Source organism: Loxodonta africana, chromosome 3 (genome assembly GCF_030014295.1).
Source record: "Loxodonta africana isolate mLoxAfr1 chromosome 3, mLoxAfr1.hap2, whole genome shotgun sequence".
Lineage (NCBI taxonomy): Eukaryota > Metazoa > Chordata > Mammalia > Proboscidea > Elephantidae > Loxodonta > Loxodonta africana.
The window spans coordinates 212,596,892-212,615,198 of record NC_087344.1 but is presented as its reverse complement, the minus strand read 5'-3'; the positions used below and the strand labels follow the sequence as shown (position 1 = coordinate 212,615,198).

General features: G+C 43.4%; 1 protein-coding gene across 1 annotated transcript in view; it reads left to right on the top strand.

The window, feature by feature from the left end:
• The first annotated feature begins 3,544 nt into the window (after window positions 1–3,544).
• TBX19 (T-box transcription factor 19) overlaps window positions 3,545–18,307 on the top strand; it is a 38,110-nt gene continuing 23,347 nt past the window's right edge. The window contains exons 1-2 of the mRNA XM_003415060.4: window positions 3,545–3,812; window positions 17,120–17,384. Coding sequence (XP_003415108.1) covers window positions 3,616–3,812; window positions 17,120–17,384 — 462 coding nt within the window. The 5' untranslated portion in view covers window positions 3,545–3,615. The remainder of the gene's footprint in view (window positions 3,813–17,119; window positions 17,385–18,307) is intronic.

Here is an 18,307-nt window from a genome sequence, read left to right as displayed (position 1 = left end):
ATCAGCAGTTTCACTTGGTTCAACCTATTAACCCTAATATAGTGCAGAACTCAGGTGTGGACGGTGGCTGGAGATGAGACTCGTTGCTTAGGTGGAGGAGAACCAAGGTGAAGACAGGGGACCGTGGTTATTGCTGAAGGCTCTGCTCAGGGTTCCTGCGTGTAACTCTCTCAGGGTGCAGTCTGTAACTTTACCTCATGTGCTGTTCTCTAGGACTCCTTCTTGATAGGCCCACTGGCTGCAGATTCCTGTGCTAACCTGGTTATCAGGGTAAGAGTGACAAAAAGCAAATAGGATTATTTCCTTCATTCTCCCTTATTGGTGCTTCCCAAACATTTTGCATATCTCAGTGTTGGTGAATTCCCTGGATGGCACTTTCTCCTCCCTCCGCCTAGATGGTAAAACTCTTTGTAGGCAGAGATCCTCATCTTGTTGGTATTTATGAACTGTTTGGGGGAACGCTGTTCCCTTTGCCGCACAGTGTGTTCCATGTTATCTTAGGTACCTACTGCTGCTATAAAAGAAAACCACAAGTGGGTGGCTTTGAAGGACAGAAATTAATTTAATCACAGTTTTGGAGACCAGAAGTCCAAATCAGGGTCTTGGCCATGTCAAGTCCTTCCCTGTAGGTAGTCCCAGGCATTTCTTAGTTCCTTGGCTTGTAGGTTTTCTCACATGGCCTCTGTGAGTGTGATATGTGCTTCTGTGTATATTCTGGTTTTCTTATAAGGTAGCTATGATTAGATTTAGGATCCACCCAACACTAGTATGATCTCCATTGATTGATTATATTACATTAGATTGATTTATGGGAGATGATTGCATTACATTAGACTTCATTGGAATGTGATTACATGACATTAGATGTATGGCAATTACATTACATTAGAGCTGGAATCAACTTGATGGCCCACAACCACAACATTCATAGGTATAGGAGCTAGAATTCCAACACACTTTAATCCATAACATCTATAAATATTCATGAGACAAATTTCTCTCAGGTTTAAACATTAGGACAAAGAAAGCCTCCACTGAGCAAATGGCTTATTTTATGAGCACAGTAAAATGTATGAAAGATTATATTCTCTCTCTTTGCATTGGCTGCTAGGAAGCTCAGAGCCACAATTCTGACACAGTTCTAAGTTGTGCCTTCTTGAAGTCTTCTCTTTGATTTTTCACTGTCTTTTTATTCACTTTCTATCACTGTTGTAACAAATCGCCACAAACAATGGCTTAAAACAAAATGAATTTATTATTTTACAGTTCTGGAGGTCAGAAGTCTGAAATCAGTTTTACTGGGTTAAATCAAGGAGTCTGCAGGCCTACATTCCTTTTGGACACTCTAGGGGAGAACTGGAAACCCTGGTGGCATAGTGGTTAACCTCTACAGCTGCTAACCAAAAGGCTGGCAGTTTGAATCCACCAGGCGCTCCTTGGAAACTGTATGGGGCAGTTCTACTCCATCCTATAGGGTCACTATGAGTCGGAATTGGCTCGACGGCAACGGTTTTTTTTTTTTTTTTTTTTTTTTTGTGGTAGGGGAGAATCTGTTTTCTTGCCTTTTCAAGCTTCTAGAGGCTGCCTATGTTCCTTGGCTTGTGACCCCTTTCTCCGTCTTCAAAGCCAGCCGTGTAGCACTGTCACCACACTTCGCACATGTGGTCCCTCTGCCTGGGGCTCTTCCCTGATCCTCTCAGCCAAAATGTCTGCTCCTCAGAGAAGCCTTGCCACACTACCTCATCTAATTAGGGTCCTCCTCATCCCACCTCACACAAATTTTTCTTCACCACCTCACCTTTTTACATAGTTTTTATAGCACTTATCGCTGTTGATAACTCCTCAGATGCTGCTTACTTTATATCATTTATCTTCTCTCTCAGATTGTTCATTCCATGAGGTCAGGGCCATTTTTGTTTTGTTCGCCACTGTATGTGATGCTTCACAAGTATTTGGCACTGGATAAGGGAGTCCCGGTGGCAAAAGGTTAAGTGCTTGGCTGCTAACTGAAAGGTTGGTGTTTTGAACCCACCCAGCAGCTCTGCAGAAGAAAGACCTGGCCGTCTGCTTCTGTAAAGATCACAGCCAAGAAAACCCTACAGCGCGCTTCTACTCGGGCACGTGATGTGGCCACGAGCCGAAGTCGACTTGACAGCTCCCAACAACTGCAGGCATTGGAGGAATGTACTGGAGCACGTTTTATGTTTCATCCTCACCCTGACTTCATCTTAACTTTTCTGCTTTCATTTTCCCTCTGTCCTGATTTTCTTACTTCCTGGTGTAATCAGGACAAGTTCACACCCTCCAGGATCTGCTCCTCACTTTAGTACTGTGTGTCGTAGGTAAGAGAAAAGTTTTCAACTAGTAGTATCTGCCCAGGGAGTGTGGGGATTTACCCTGGAATGCCAGAACGGACCTTGGGCTTCTAGAGGGAAAGCCAGGATGACTTTCTGGATGGAGAATAGAAATCGCTCTGTACAATGATGTAAAAGGCATTGTTATTACTCATTGGGGCAGAGTGCATTCTTAGTGAGATTAATCTGGTGCTAGCTGGCTTTTCTCCCTCTGGCAAGGGCAGGCTGGGGGCCCTGGTGCCGCAGTTGTTAAGAGCTCAGCTGCTAACCAAAAGGTTGGCGGTTTGAATCCACCAGCCACTCCATGGAAACCCTGTGGGGCAGTTCTACCCTGTCCTATAGGATTGCTATGAATTGGAGTCAACTCAATGGGAATGAGTGTTTTGTTTGTTTTTTGTCAAGGGCTGGAAATAAAATAAATTGGGGGCATTAGACTCTAAGGAGGAAGGACAAGTTCAGAGCTCTACTGTTTGTAAGAGGTGATCAGAGCCCTAAAAATTAGTAGGATGTGAACATGTGGTGGAATCCCTCAGGAGATGGCCAGAAAGGGCTACGCTGGCAGAAAGTGGTCTTTAGCTCTTTTCTTTTCTCCCGAGCTCTGGCCCTTGAGACACTACAGCACAGAACTATTTCCTGCGTTTCTGATTGTTGTCCTACTCTTGGCACAGTGCCTTTGACCTTCCATGTAGGTATCCTTCTCTCCAGGGCGTCAGCCTCCATCTAAGGTAGCAGAGAACAGTGGAAGTAAGTTCCCAACTGTATCCGGCTAGCAGGACCTCCTTAGGTGCCACACGCTGTGATTCATCCACAAACAGGATTTGCCTGATTGTTGTAGTCTGGGCCTGGAATGGTTTTAATTAACGGGAAAATGGTCCTCAATACACCGATTAGACCTCTTCAGGTACAACAAGATAAAAGCCTGCTAATTTGGATGAAGCACTCTTCTTAAATGCTACTCCAGGTACGGCAGCCAATGGAAAGGCTGGCTCTCCCTCCACCCCCCCACCCCGATCCCGTGAGTAATTAAGAGAGGGCCTTTTCTTCCCTGCCTCTCCCCTCCTTCCACCCCCTCCCCAACTAAAGCTTAACAGGTTGGTGGTATAATTTGGAGACTTCAAGGGGAGTCACCCAGGAGCTTAGCAAAGTCAGGGGCACCTTCTCCCCAGTTCCCCAGGCACTGTCCAGCAGGTGAGGGGAGGAAGGAGGTGGAAGCAGTCAAGGTGGGTAAGCTTCTTAGCCAAGTTTGCGAGGGGCCACCGTCATGAGTGAGCTGGGCTCTCAGAAGACCAGCGATGGCACTGTGTCTCGCCTGCTCGACGTGGTGGAAAGTGAGCTCCAGGCAGGGAGGGAGAAAGGCGACCCTACGGAGAAGCAACTTCAGATCATCCTGGAGGACGCACCTCTCTGGCAGAGGTTCAAGGAAGCCACTAATGAAATGATAGTGACCAAGAATGGCAGGTGAGTTTATCCACAACCTGGTGTGGGCTGGAGGGGCTGGGCACAGGAGCTGAGACCCCTGAATACTGAAGAGGCTGCCTCTTCCTGCCTCAGGGGCAGCATGGTCTGAATGAACATGCTCACGACAAGGAACGTCTCACACCGCTTTCCCCCAGCCAGCTTAATTTCTCTGAGATCGTTAGAGAAGCGGCGGGTGAAGCCACCTGTATCGCATGCACTTTAAATGGAAAATTCAGGGAAATTACTATACAGTGAGCATGCCCCCTCGTTCGGGAAATGTGCTGAAAGTGGCAGAAAATAACACAGAGTTTTGACTGACGGCATAGCCGGAGCAGGCCTTTGCCCCAACTCTGTTCAGATAAGGTGAACGCCAACTTTATTCGGAAGCTGGACGATTTCATCTTAAGTACAGCAAACTCGCCAGAAATTTCTGACTAGCTGAAGATTGGGAGCAAAAGGACACGTTCAGTCTCATCCCTTGTCACTGTCTGCTTCCTTGGGTGTGTTTGCGATGAGTGTTCATTTGAGATTGTGTGTGTTCATGGCGGTGTGAGAGCGGTTGCAGTAATAGTTAACGAAACCATGAAATTCTGCCATACAGAAGAGAAGGTACCTTCCTTCTTCTCATTGCAACTAATTAGGGATTAACTAGAGCTGATCTCTGCTGGCATTTCTTGGATTCTGTTAAATCTAGTCTGCTAAGGGGCTTTCAAGGTAATATTAGCTGCTTTGCCTCAATAGGGGAGAGGCAAATATTTTGAAAGTATGTCTCACTGTTCTCCGCCTGGCCAGTCTGGCTCCCAACAGTCAGCTGAAGCTCACTTACTTTTGGCGCACACAGTCACGAAAGTACAAAAGAGGAAAGGCATTTTCATGAGGGTTAGTTTCGGCAGGATGGTAATTGTGACCCTTGAGAGAAATTCTGTTCTCTAATACAGAAAAGTCAAGGCCGGCTGAACTTCTGGCAGGCTTTGGTCCTTGTGTGAAATGCTTCCACTCCTGTGTTTTTATTTTTGAATAAAGCACAGAGTGTAGAAACTGAACCATCCCTCACCCACCTGGGAGAATTGTGAGCCCGAGTGCTGTTGCCTGATGTTAAAGTGGTTTGTAAGAGAAGGTATACTACAAACAAGGGCATTCCAATAAGTATGATTATTTCCTGTAGAAGAAATATCAACTTCGTGTGGTATTTATATTCTCTCTTCCCAAATGGGCCCAATACTTATTTCCCAGAAAGGATTTATTACTTTTGATATTTGTCACTGTAATTACACCTATTCCAACCGTTGATCTGTATTTACACATTATTTTTAGCCTCTTTGGTAAAAAAAAATTAAGCGTGTTTTTATTTTCAAAGTGCCACCCCAAATTCATAATTAGCCTTTTCCTTTCAAGGATAAGTGATTATGCAATTGTAAAAACTTTATTATGTCTGATAATAGGTAAAACTTTCTCTTCATTATTCTTTGTACTTACTTATAGGGTAGTAATTACATTGATACCTAACCTTACACCATCTGCCTGGCTGTCAAAGTGACCATACATTAAAGTGAAAATAATCGTAAGCCCCAAGTAGAAATATAGCTCGTCTACTTCAGCAAGGAAAAATAGTAAGTTTCTGAAACTATTATAAAATCCAATTTAATAATAGGGTATATTGGAGTGTACTTTTACCATTTCAGAAGAATGTCCTCTTGCTTTTTTTCCACCTACAAGCATTTTTTCCACATATTTAAAACATTGCACATATTTCAAGTAATTTAACATTAAATATGACAAAAATATTCTTTACAGAAAAAGTCTAATTAGTGTCAACTTGGTCCCTCTGAGGTGCCTGCAGCGGACCTGCTGCCGTTTCCCTTCCGCCGGTCAACAGAATCCTTTTCTGAAATTCTCTTAACGTCTCTGAACCCCTAGGGTCAGGATTTGGCCCGGAGACAGAATGTTCCCTTTGTACTTCGGAGAGAGAAGGGAAGACAAATCAGTAAGAAATTCCTGTGGTCGGTAACGATCTGGCTTGGTCGGAATTACTCTCTTAGTTTTTTAGATAAAGCTGTCAGTGGCATTTTGTCATTCTCGGTATAGACGTGTTTTCTCATTTTGTCTTTAGTCCCCCCTTCTTTTCTCCTTTTCCCCCTTCCCCTCCTAAAAACCAATTCCTGTGTGTCTCTGTTTGACCCATTCTCCTCTGTCTACAGACCCGCTGCGTCTGGCCTCTGCAGCAGCAGCTCCTGGGCCTGGTGCAGGCAGATTTGTGGAGGAATATTCCTGGTATTAAATACCTGGCCGTTTTCATTCAGGCCGCTCGGTCCTGGGGGCAGGTTGGCTTCTGGTGTGGTCAGAGAGCTCTGTATACTCGAGGTCTTATTGTTCTGCATAATAGCAAGTTTTGAAATAGCATAGGACATAGGACGGACTGATGAAAGAATTAAGACTTATTTTCAGATACAGACCTACTTTCATATACGTAAAGAGAAAGCTTGCCTCTGGCATCGATCATAAGTAGGGAAGAAATAGGACTTTCCCTCAAACACAGAGTCATCTCCAGAACCCGACTCCTGATGGCCTTTCCTCCCTCCCTCCCGTGCTCCTTCCTCTTGTGTTGCCTTTCTCTTCCTCTCCTTTCTCCCCACCTTCTGTTTACTACTTCTTCCTTTCCTTTCTTTTTCCTCCTCTTTTTTTTTTTTTACATTCAAAACTTCTAGTTATTCATAGGGAGCCTGGGTGGTGTGAGTGGTTTGCAACGGGCTGTTGTTGGTGGTTTGAGCCCATCCAGCGGGAGAAAGACCTGGTGATCTGCTTCCCTAAAGATTACAGCCAAGAAACCTCTATAGAGTAGTTCTACTCTTTCACACGGTGGGGGAGGGCCCCCCCCCCATGAGTTGGAATTGCCTCAAGGGCAATGGGTAGTTGTTCACATTCAATAGCCTTTCGGGTGAGTAACACAATGACACCTTCCTGGAGCTCATTTGAGTCATCCTTAGTGCTAAATAGCCTGTAGATGTTTTATTTCATCACCATCCTTTAAGCCGGGAACTTGAACTTCAGGTTGTAGAAAACATTTTAGACCTCAGAGGTAAATATGTTAAATCTCTTTCACCTCTTGTGTTCTTTGCCTGTAACCTCGCCACTTTAGGGGAAAATCCTGTATCTCATGAGTATGTCCATATGGCTAAATAATTTTGACTTGATTCTGATTAAATTTGCCTTGAACAAGTTTTAGGAAATTGGGAGCATTTTCTGATGGAACCGATTTTTCCATTTGTTATCACAAAGTAAGTGCTGGAGTCATGACATTTGAATTTGCCGGTGATTAAGGGGTGTTGGTGCAGTGACCCTGAGCTAATGTTTGTAGTTTCCAGTAAGGGCAGTGCAAGAGGGGAGGAAATTCAGGGTGCATAGCAGGGAAATCAATTTCCATCTGTACCCCATGGCAAGGAGTCCCAGTGGTGCAATGGTTAAGAACTTGGCTGCTGACCACCCAGAGACTCCACGGGAGAAAGACCTGGCCGTCTACTTCGTGCCAAGAAAACCCTCTGGGGCAGCTATACTCTGTTACATGGGGTCGCTGAGTCAGAGTAGACTCGAAGGCACCCAACAACAACAATGACCCCTATAGTCCGTGAATTTTTTTCTCCAAACTTTTCAGTCACAATTCCTGACTATCGACGTTTTTGTATAATCTACCTCTAAGCAGCCACCTTGTTTCTTACCTCTGCTCGCCTCACACAAGTGTCAGCCTTCACACACACACAAACGTAAGCACGCGCATACGCAGGTAGGGTCTGACTTACAACATACCCTAGTTACCATGAACTGCACTTAGGGCCATCCTTTTGCTTTTTGTACACCTTGTGGTTAGCAGTGTGTACTGCATACTTACGGCACAGCGAGTAATTTGCTGATGTTATCATTCTCAGTTGTAATGTTTCCAACGCCCAAAGACAAATAAAGATCTGGTTTATAAAGATCCTGATAATAAGACAATAATAATGAAAACTTAAAAAAAAAAAAGAAGAGGTAATTGACTTATGAGAGCTAACTTATGTTGGAATAGCTGTCAGAATGGAATCCCGTTGTAAGCTGGGGACCACCTGTACACACAACTCCAAAAGCTCTGCTGAGTATTTGATGAACATTATAGTTTGTGGGGGAAATGAAGATGTTTATGAGCAAAACTTCTGGGATTTTGCCTTTAACCATTTCTGCTGTTTCCTAAATGTTTTCCCACCTAAAAAAACCTGCCTTGTCTTGCCCGCTTTCATCTTGCAAACCTTCCTCCTCACAGCCTCTTTACAGAGATGGTGACTCTCAAAATCTCCAGTCAGTGAAACAAAAACTGGAAAGCTAACCTCAGAGCAGAAGAAACAGTTCTGGAGCAAGGCCCAGCCCCTGTACTTCTTCAAGTATGGTTCTGGGGAGTGTTTATTCACCCTGCCACATCTGCTTCAAGGTTGGTGTTGTTGCTGTTGTGTGCCATTGAGTCATTTTTGACTCCTGGAGACCCCACTTGACAGAGCAGAACTGTCCCATAGGGTTCCTAGGCTGTAATTTTTACAGGAGCAGCAAGCCACTGGTGGGTTCGAACCGCCGAACTTTTGGTTAGCAGCCTAGTGTATAATCATTATGCCACCGGGATAGGAAGGAGCAAAAGATCTCCTCTCTCTGTGTCTCTCTCCCCCTCTCCCTCCCTCTTTCTCTCAACACTTTCCTTCAAGGGAAAGCAAGTCTTCTGCCAAGCATGAATCAAGTGAAGCTGCTTTGTGAGAGAAGGTCTGAATTACGTATTTCTCAGTTCCCTGAAGACTCTTACGCCTCTCTGTGGTTAGCCACACCTTGGCAAGAAACTGGGGAAGAAAATCAACTTGATTAGAAGTACAGCTAATCCCTGAGAACAAGACCTGGCCATGAGTGGTGACCACAGATAAATAGATAATATACCCCTACATAAAGCGTCTGGTCATTTTGGGGTGTAAGAGAGGTGAGGCTAGGTGGGAGGGGCTGAGCTTGGTGTGGAAGCGGGGTGAATTCCAGTACACTTACAAAACCCTTAGAGAGCTGACTGGCTTCTATTTACTCCTCACTGGCATGATGGGGATTTAGAAATCCATGGGGATTTAGAAATCCATGCAGTAATAAAAAATAAAAACAAGGCTCTTGCCAAATGAAGTACCAATGAAAATAAAGTCATAAACCACCCTACGTCTCTTCAGATGCATCTTCCTTCTCAGAGCCTAGGACACCACAGCTACCTGAGAATATCAAAGTCAGCTTCTGAATGCAGGATGAAAGGAGAAGCCATTACACATTTTCTTATCCTGGAACTAAAAGTGATGCCGCATTTGTTGTGAGACTTGGCATTATATTATGATTTAGGAAGTGAAGAGTGCACTCTAACCTGTTAGCCGTGGGGACGAACATTTGGATATTTTCCTTCTCATTGCCTCAGCCTCACTGGTTTCTTCTTTGAGTTCCTCAATAATAAAAAAAAAAAAATTTTTTTTTTTTTTTAATAGTCCAGGTTTATTTGGATCTCAGGTCCTTTGCACTTACTGTTTCCTTTGCCTGTAAGTGCATCTCTCCGGCTTTGTGCACAACTCAAGTCTTCTCACTATTTAGGTCTCAGCTCAGATGTCATCCTTCCACCTACCTAAGGTCTATCCAGGTCCATTTAAAGTAACTCCTCACCTCTATTCTCCCTCTGTGACATCACCCATTTTTTATTTCTTTCATGGCACTCTTGTAATCTGAAATTATCTTATATATTAAAAAATATTGCTTATTTGTTTGTTGCCTGTCTTCTCTGTTAGAATGTAAGCTTCACTAGCAAGACATTGTGTTTTTTTTTGCCGTTGAATCCCTGAATCCCCACCTAGAACAGTTCTTGGCATACAGCAGGCATTCAAAATCTTTTGTTGAATGAGTATATAAATGTTTAATTAAGTGGCCTTTCCTTTCATTGTGGCCCAACCATATTAACCTTCTAGAAAGCTTAAAAAGGAGAGAAAGAAAAAGAAGGTGTGGTGAACGCAAAAAAAGAAAGAAATGGTGTAGAGTAAAAAGAGTATGGGCTAGTGTTCCTGAGCCTCAGATTTCTCATCTTTAAAATGGACGTGATAACATTTACCTCCTTGGATAAAGTAAGAGTTAAACAAGATATGTTGTTGTTGTTGTGTGCCATCAAGTTGATTCTGACACACAGCAACTCTATAGGACTTTAATAATATATAATATATATATGATAATATACGTTAGGTCCTAGGTACAGAGTAAAATTCAGTACGCGGTAGCTCCTATTATTAGAAGAACTAACTGTATTAAACCGTCTCTTAAAACATAAGTCAGTACTGTATGAAACTTCCTAACATATCACACCAGGAAGATACCAGCCATGCTGTCATGGCTGAATGGTCACATTACTACTCTGGAGTGTAGTGTATGGGGATGGTATGTTTTATGGGTTTTCTTTTCTTTTCTTTTGCTTTTAAATATGCTACATATTGTTACCGAGAACAATTTTGGAACTTTTTAGCTTCAATGTCTGAAATGGCAATTATACACATTTCGTTCCTGTATTAAAAGAACAAAGCAAAACACAGTATTGCAGAAAAGCACTGGACTAGAAGCCAGGAGACCATTTCTCTGTGTACCTCGTATGAACAAGCCAAGCTCCTGGCTGTCAAAGTGGCCCTTATCATCCCCAGGATCATTTATGATGCCTACTTCTGGGATTCTTTGCACATGACATTTGTATGATGAGTGGCCTTCTATTTTCTACACCTGATCAACGCTATTAAAATCACTGAGAAGATTCAAATATATTGTAAAAGGGAGTAATTTAGTGTGATATCAAGAAGAAAATAATGGAGAAAATCCTTCTATTGAAAAAGGACAAAAGAAAATGCTCCAGGAAGAATTTAGATGACGTGCGCAGCCTCCTGGGAGGATCCATTTCAGTTAACATGAAGGTACAACCATCTCATTGAGGAAGGGGAGTGATGAAGTGGGTAATGCAACACTCAGCCAAGACCTGGATTGGGATCCATCATCTGACGTATAGTTTCTCCTAGAAACTGTCTTTAACTCATTTTGCTTGTTCTAGCCCTTTAAGTTATTTTCTTTCTTTGAACACACCAGGACTGGGGGAAAGGGGAGACAGTGATGTTCAGAGTCAAAGGAAGGAAGAAGCAGCCGGGTTAGCCATTTGCCCCAGGTAAAAAACCAAAGCCCAGGATTCAGCTGGAGAATACAAATTGGGGTGGTAGACCAGTTAACCAGTTGCTGTGGAGTTGAGTTCAATTTATAATGACCCCATGTGTGTCTGAGTAGAATCGTGTTTACAGGGTTTTAAATGTCTGATTTTTTCAGAAGTAAATTGCCCTGCCTTTCTTCTGAGGAACCTCTGGGTGGACTCAAACCTTCAACCTTTTGGTTAGCAGCTGAGCGCGTTAACCATTTGTATCAACCAGGGACACTCTGAGATGGTATTAAAAAAAAAAAAACCTGTTGCCGTTGAGTCAATTCTCACTCATAGCGACCTTATGGACAGGGTAGAACTGCCCCATAGAGTTTCCAAGGAGCGCCTGGTGGATTCAAACTGCCGACCTTTTGATTAGCAGCCTTAGCATTTATCCACCACACCACCAGGTTTTCCTGAGATGGTATAAGCATTATTAATTTACCTAGACATTTTTTGATAAAAATCAGGTATAATTCACATACCATCAAATTCACCCCTTTTAAGTGTGAATTCAGTGGTTTTAGGAATATTTACAAAGTTCTGCAACCATCATGACTATCTAATTTTAGAGCATTTTCATTCATCCCCAAAGAAGTCCCCTATCCATTAGCAGCCACTCCCCATTCTTCTTGGACTTCTTATCTCCAGAAGGAAAAGCAGAGGGAAGTGGTCCCTGTCAGCTAGACAGAAGGGAAGAACCCAGAGTTGATGTCCTTTGTGCTTCCAACTTCCAGAGTCATGAACTCAAGGTGAGATCTGAGAAAAGAAGGGGGCCTGGGCCAGCTGAAGGGCTTGAACATAATGAAAATACAGCCAGCACTTACAGAACACTTATTAGGTTCCAGGCATTGGAATAAACCCTTAAGGTGAATTAACTTATTGAGTTCTTGCAACCACTTTATGAGGCCGAACGAGTGAGGGATGTTTCCAGCTAAATCATTCACCTGCCAGGCCGCCTGTGAGAATGCGAAGGGTGGACCTTTTTAGGTCTCTTATCACCTGATGGGAAAGGAAGCCTCTGAGCATTGGGTGCCTTCAAGGAAGCTATCCCAGGTCATCATCTGATACAAGTAGAAGTCAACGTGAAGGTGTCATTCAGGTTGGTAGGACTTCTTTATACTGCTGGCAGATGGTTCCCAAGTAAGATGGTTCTTTAGCATGAACTAGTTTCCTAGACCTTAGCAAAGTAGTTAGTCTAAGGTATTGAAAGTTTAACACGGTAAGTTTTTTTTAATAACATATATTTGTTGTTGTTGTTGAAAATATACACAGCAGAATGTACACCAGTTCAACAATTTCTACATATACAATTCATTGGCATTGATTACATTCTTCAAGTTGTGTAACAATTTTCACCCTCCTTTTCCAAATTGTTCCTCTCCTATTAACAAACTCACTGCTCCCTAAACTTCCTATCCAATCTTTTGAGTCGCTGTTGTCAGTTTGATTCCATATAGATAGTTCTTTGAAAGAGCACAGTGCTTAAGGCAGACATTCTTTACTAGTTAAGGTAGACTACTATTTAAATTAAAGAAGACTTCAGGAGATATATTTGGTTTAAAGTTTAAAGATTACCTCAGGGCAATATTTTCAGGGGTTCATCTGGCCTTAAGGGCTCCAGAAAATCCAGAATTTGAAATTCTGTTGTGCATTTTCCCCCTTTTGATCAGGATTCTTCTATAGAATCTTTGCACAGAATGTTCAGTAACTGTAGCCAGACACCATCCAGTTCCGGTGTCATGGCAGAGGAGGCAGTTGTTCATGGAGGCAATTAGCCACACATTCCATTTCCTTCTTTTATTCCTGACTCTCCTTCTTCCTTTGTTGTTTCAGTGAATAGAGACCAATTGTTGTGCCTTGAGTGGCTCCTTGCAAGATTTTATACCTCAGGTACCACTCAATGAACTAGGAAGTAGAACAGAAGCACTAAACACGATATTAGGCCAATTAACTGGTATGTCCCATGAAATCATGACCCCATATGTTCAAACTAAGAAACAAAGTCCCATGAGGTGTGTGGTTGCACAAAAGCAGCCTCAGCAGCTGCAACATGGTGAGTTTTGATGGAATCAGGGAACTGGGAGAAGTTTAAGTTTAGAAGTAACAGAGCAGCCCTCGGCATGTGGAAGGTGAGAGGTGCTGAAGGGAGTTGGATGAGCAGAGGTGCCAGGGACAGCATCTATTCAACAACTATTTACTGAATCTCTGTCATGTACCACGGACTCTGCAAGCCTTATACTTCCCCTGTTTTAGAGCATTTCCCCCTCTTGGCCATGAGAACACACTAAAAACTGGTTTTGAAGTGACTCTGGTGTCTTATTGGACCAAATCAAATCAAATCAGTCTTCCTAATCTGCTCATGTTCCGTTGGTTGCCCAACATGGATAGCTCTGCGTGTTGTCACCAGCTTCCAGGGAAAAAGGCATTCTAAAGAGCCTGAAGCTGTCATTTCCAAGCCTAGGGCTGTGTGGGCCCCTCATAATCTTACTCTCCACCTGAACTTCCTTTAGGCTTCTGTCTCCTAATAAACGCAGTCCCACATTGACTGTAGGAGGACCAAGAGAGTCAAGTAGCGCGTGCTAAGAGAGCAGACACCAGGCTGTGCTGTGAAAGCATGAAACACTGAGGAAACAGAGTTCCAGCTTGGGGGTTAGAGTTCTGTCAAAGAACTCCAAATAATAATAATTATTTAAAAAAACCTTTATTGTTAATTTCTGATGATTTTTGCTGTTGTTAGCTGCCGTCGAGTTGACCTTATGTACAATAGAATGAAATGTTGCCTGGTCCTGCGTCATCTTCACGATCGCCTGCATGTTCAAGTCCACTATTGCAGCTCTTGTGTCAATCCATCTCACCAAGGGTCTCCCACACCCTCGCTGGCCCTACTTCACCAAACATGATGTCCTTCTCTAGCAGTTGATCCCTCCTGATGACGTGTCCAAGGCAAGCAAATCAGATAATGTTCTGTTGTGATCCATAGGTTTGCACTGGCTAATTTTTGGAAGCAGATCTCCAGGCCTTTTTTCCTAACCTGCCCACAATGAGTGACCCTGGTGGTCTTTGAAATACTGGTGGTATAGTTTCCAGCATCACAGCAACACTGAAGCCTCCACAGTAAGACAAACTGACAGACAGGTGGTGGCCCTGATGATCAAGAAGAATACATAAAGCAATGAAAGCAAAAAACAATTCATTAATCTTCTGCCTGGAAATAATCAGTGTTGTCTTTTTCAATATATTTCTCTAGTCTTTTTCTATACATTAGATTGAACACGTGACATTTCAATATTCAACCATTTTTGTCCTACAAAAAAGTCATTAAAAAATTCAACCTGTGCGTGTACACATTTCTTTCCTCCCTCCCTTCCTTCCTTCTAAAATTGGGAGCATACTGTCTGGTCAGCTTTGTAACCATTTTTTAACCTTACTTAATGATATTTCAAAAGAGCCCAGGTGGCTCAACCGTTAAGTGCTCGGCTGCTAAGCAAAAGTTTGGCAGTTAGAACTCACTCAGGGGCTCTGTGGAAGGAAGATTTGATGACCTGCTTCCATAAAAATTACAACCAAAAAAGCCCTAGGGGGCAGCTCTACTCTGTCACGTGGGGTCACTAGGAGTCAGAATTGACTAGAGGGCACACAACAGCAATAGTGATATTTAATGAGCCTTTTCGTATCTCAGTAAATAATCTTCAAAAACATGATTTGTAATGTCTGCATATTACTTCATCCTAAGGATGGAACCAACGTTATTTTATTAACTGTCTCTTGTTAGGTCCTTGGTCTGCTTCCAATTCTTCCCCTTAAGAAACGTTGTGATCAGCATCCTTGTGATTGTGGTGTACCCTTGTGTGTGTTTTTGGGGCCATGAAGTGGCTCTCGTCTTCGACAGGACAGTTCTTCACAGACTGGAAGGTAGCCGTCAGGTCTCCCTCATTTAAACTCCCCAAACCCTTCAGAACACCCTCATATGACCTTCTGTCCAGAACCTTTGCCAACTTAATTGTCCTTAATGCTTGTTGTTTTGTCAGTGTCCGCAGTAACCTGGAGGGACCATGCCCTCTCTATGATCTCTCCTAAAGAGTTAAAGCTACTCTAGGCCAGAGTTAGTCTTCGGCTTCAGTGTTCATGTGAATCACCTGGAGATCTTGTAAAACCACAGCTTCTCGTTAGGTTTGGAGTGAACCATGAAAACCTGCATTTTTAAGAAAATCCAGCTGATACTGATGTTTCTGGTCCCTGGACCACACTGAGTAGCAAGGGTCCAGACTGTAGATTGTTAGCCTCTCAATTTGGGGGTTCAGATTTTAAAAGCTATTGACAAATTAGCATCCGGGGCAACCAGGTAGTAGTGTCTGGAAATCAAGTTTTTTGAGGAACAATTGGAGCAACTTAGAATGTTTGGTAAGGAAAAAATAAACTGAAGGAAATGAGAACCAGATGTGATAGTGTCTCCAACTACTTGTGAGGGTAAACTTGCTTGCAATTACCGTATTTTTTTTGCAAATAATGTGCCCATGTAAATAACGTGCACTCACATATAACGCACACAACACGCCTAGGAAAATAATGTGAGGGGGGTTGCATGGCAAAAAAGTATAATGCGTACATTCTTTGTGTAAAAGTACAGTAATTGTTGTAGAGGGTGGGGAAGGACCAACGAATCCAAACCAATGTGTCTTAAAGTGTGTTCCTTGAACACAAAAAACCAAACCAAATCTGTTGCCACCGAGTCCATTCTGACCCGTAGCGACCCTGTAGGGAAGAGTAGAACGACCCCATAGCATTTCCAAGAACAGCTGGTGAATTCACACTACTGGCCTTTGGGTTGGCAGCCAAGGTCTTAACCACTAGCGCCACCAGGGCTCGCCTTGAACACGAAGTCCCACAGAATGCTCATGGCTGTACCATCAAGTCAGTTTGGAAATCGCTCATCCCCACTGTTTCCCTTATGGTTCACAGTGAATATCAGTATATTAAAAGCTCTGAGAAGTCCTGCAGGAAAGGAACTCCTCCACCTTTTGTACAGCAAGAGGTTTCCACACTTATCCTCTGCTGCCCACACAGGCTTATTTTGACATGAAAAGATGTTTTTGTTGTAAATGCTGTTACTATTTTTCAGAAAGAGTATTCTTTATGAGACTAGGAAGGTCTGGTTTGTTGTATTAGTGGGAGAATCTGATTTATTCTGGAGGAAACCGTTGAAGGAAACTCTCTGACAACTTAGCATTTGATTACACACCTTCAGCTTCAGTTTCCTCCTCTGACAAGTGACTCGGTCAGTGGTTTTCAGAATTTCGAATGAAACGCAATGTTTAAAGTGAAATTCCAGTATAAAATGCATCCATAAAGAGCTTCTCTGATTAAGCCTGGCTAATGACGTGGCCCTGTTTATTCTGCCTCCTGCAGGCATTCCCTGGGGGTTAGCGGTGATTCAGCAGTAAAATTTTCACCTTTCATGCAGGAGACCTATGTTTGATTCCTAGCCAACACACCTCATGTGCAACCACCACTCTTCTACCAATGGAGGCTTAAACCCAAAACCAAACCCAGTGCCATCGAGTCAATTCTGACTCATAGTGACCCTATAGGACAGAGTAGAACCGCCCCATAGAGTTTCCAAGGAGCGCCTGGTGGATTCGAACTGCTGACCCTTTGGTTAGCAGCTGTAGCACTTAACCAGTACACCACCAGGGCTTCCATGGAGGCTTACATGTTGCTATTATACTAAACAGGTTTCAGCTGAGCTTCCAGACTAAGACAAACTAGGAGGAAAGGCCTGGCACTCTGCTTCTGAAAATCAGGCAATGAAAACCCTGTGGATAATCCTCAAAGAATGATGGAAATGGTGCAGGACCAAGCAATGTTCATTACATTGTGTGTGGGCTCGCCATCAGTTGGTGGTCGCCTTGAACCATGTGCCAAACTATGGCCGCTAACAGTAACAACAGGCATTCTCTGACTGAACCCCCGAGGCACTCCACTGAAAGTCTCCTCAGGGTTGAGGATCCTCTCTAGAAGGAGCTCCCTCATATCCTTCCTGTGGCTAAGTCTCTGCATTTTCTTTCAGGCGGATGTTCCCTGTCCTAAAGATTAGTGTCATGGGGCTGGACCCCAATGCCATGTACTCCCTGCTACTAGACTTTGTCCCAACGGATGGCCACCGCTGGAAGTATGTCAATGGGGAGTGGGTCCCCGCAGGCAAGCCAGAGGTCTCCAACCACAGCTGCGTCTACATCCACCCAGACTCCCCCAACTTTGGGGCCCACTGGATGAAAGCGCCCATTTCCTTCAGCAAAGTGAAGCTGACCAACAAGCTCAACGGGGGCGGGCAGGTATGATCAGGTCACCTGGCCACCTCCCCTAACCGCCCACAACACAAATCAAGAAATATCGAGGGTGCATTTAGGCAATTAGAGGGGTCCTTACCAACCTCTTCTCCCACAGAAGCCAATTATCCCTGGAGTCCAAGTGTAAACAGGAATAAACAGCTCTTAATTGGTGCTTTCAGTTTTTAATGGACTTCCTGATGTTAAGAGAGAGTGCAGTAGTTTATTTAATTATCATGGCCCTTTTCATAGTTTTGTCTTGTTTGTGGCGCTTTTTACCCAGACCTGGGTGGGAGATGTTTGTGGGTACCAGGGTTTTGTTATTCCCTCTCCCTTTTTTGGTGTAAGTGGCATGTTGGCAATAGACAAATACCTTAATAAAAGGCAGCTCCTAAATGGAATAATTACTACTTCCACTTGGGCATTACGATAATTATGAATAGAATATTGAATCAGCTTTTAGTTTTTCAGAAAAAAAAAAATCCAAAAAAATAAAATAAAAATAAGGAAGGTTTTATTTAAGGTCTCCAATTAGCATAAACAAGATTTTGGAGACTTTTTCCTCCTTCGTTTCCTCCAGTAGAATTGTGAATGCTAGTGTGTGGGGTTTTTTTAGTGTGTGGTATGAGGCCGTGAGTTACTTTATAAAATGAAGACTGTGTCCTGGGGATTAGAGACATGACTGTGAGGAGAAGGCCTAGATTCTCTTCCCTGTGCCACAGCCCTGGCTTTGGGCAGCTTCAGCCTGCAGAACGTGTGCCCCTTCTTCAAGCTCTCTGTGTTGGGTCAGGGGAATGTAGAAGGGGTCCATGTTCTAGGAGGTGGGGGAAATGCCACCCAGGCTTTTTACATTCAGAAAGTTCCAGTTTTTCTATTGTGCTTTATGTGAAAGTTTACAGCTCAATTTAGGTTCTCATACAAAAATTCAT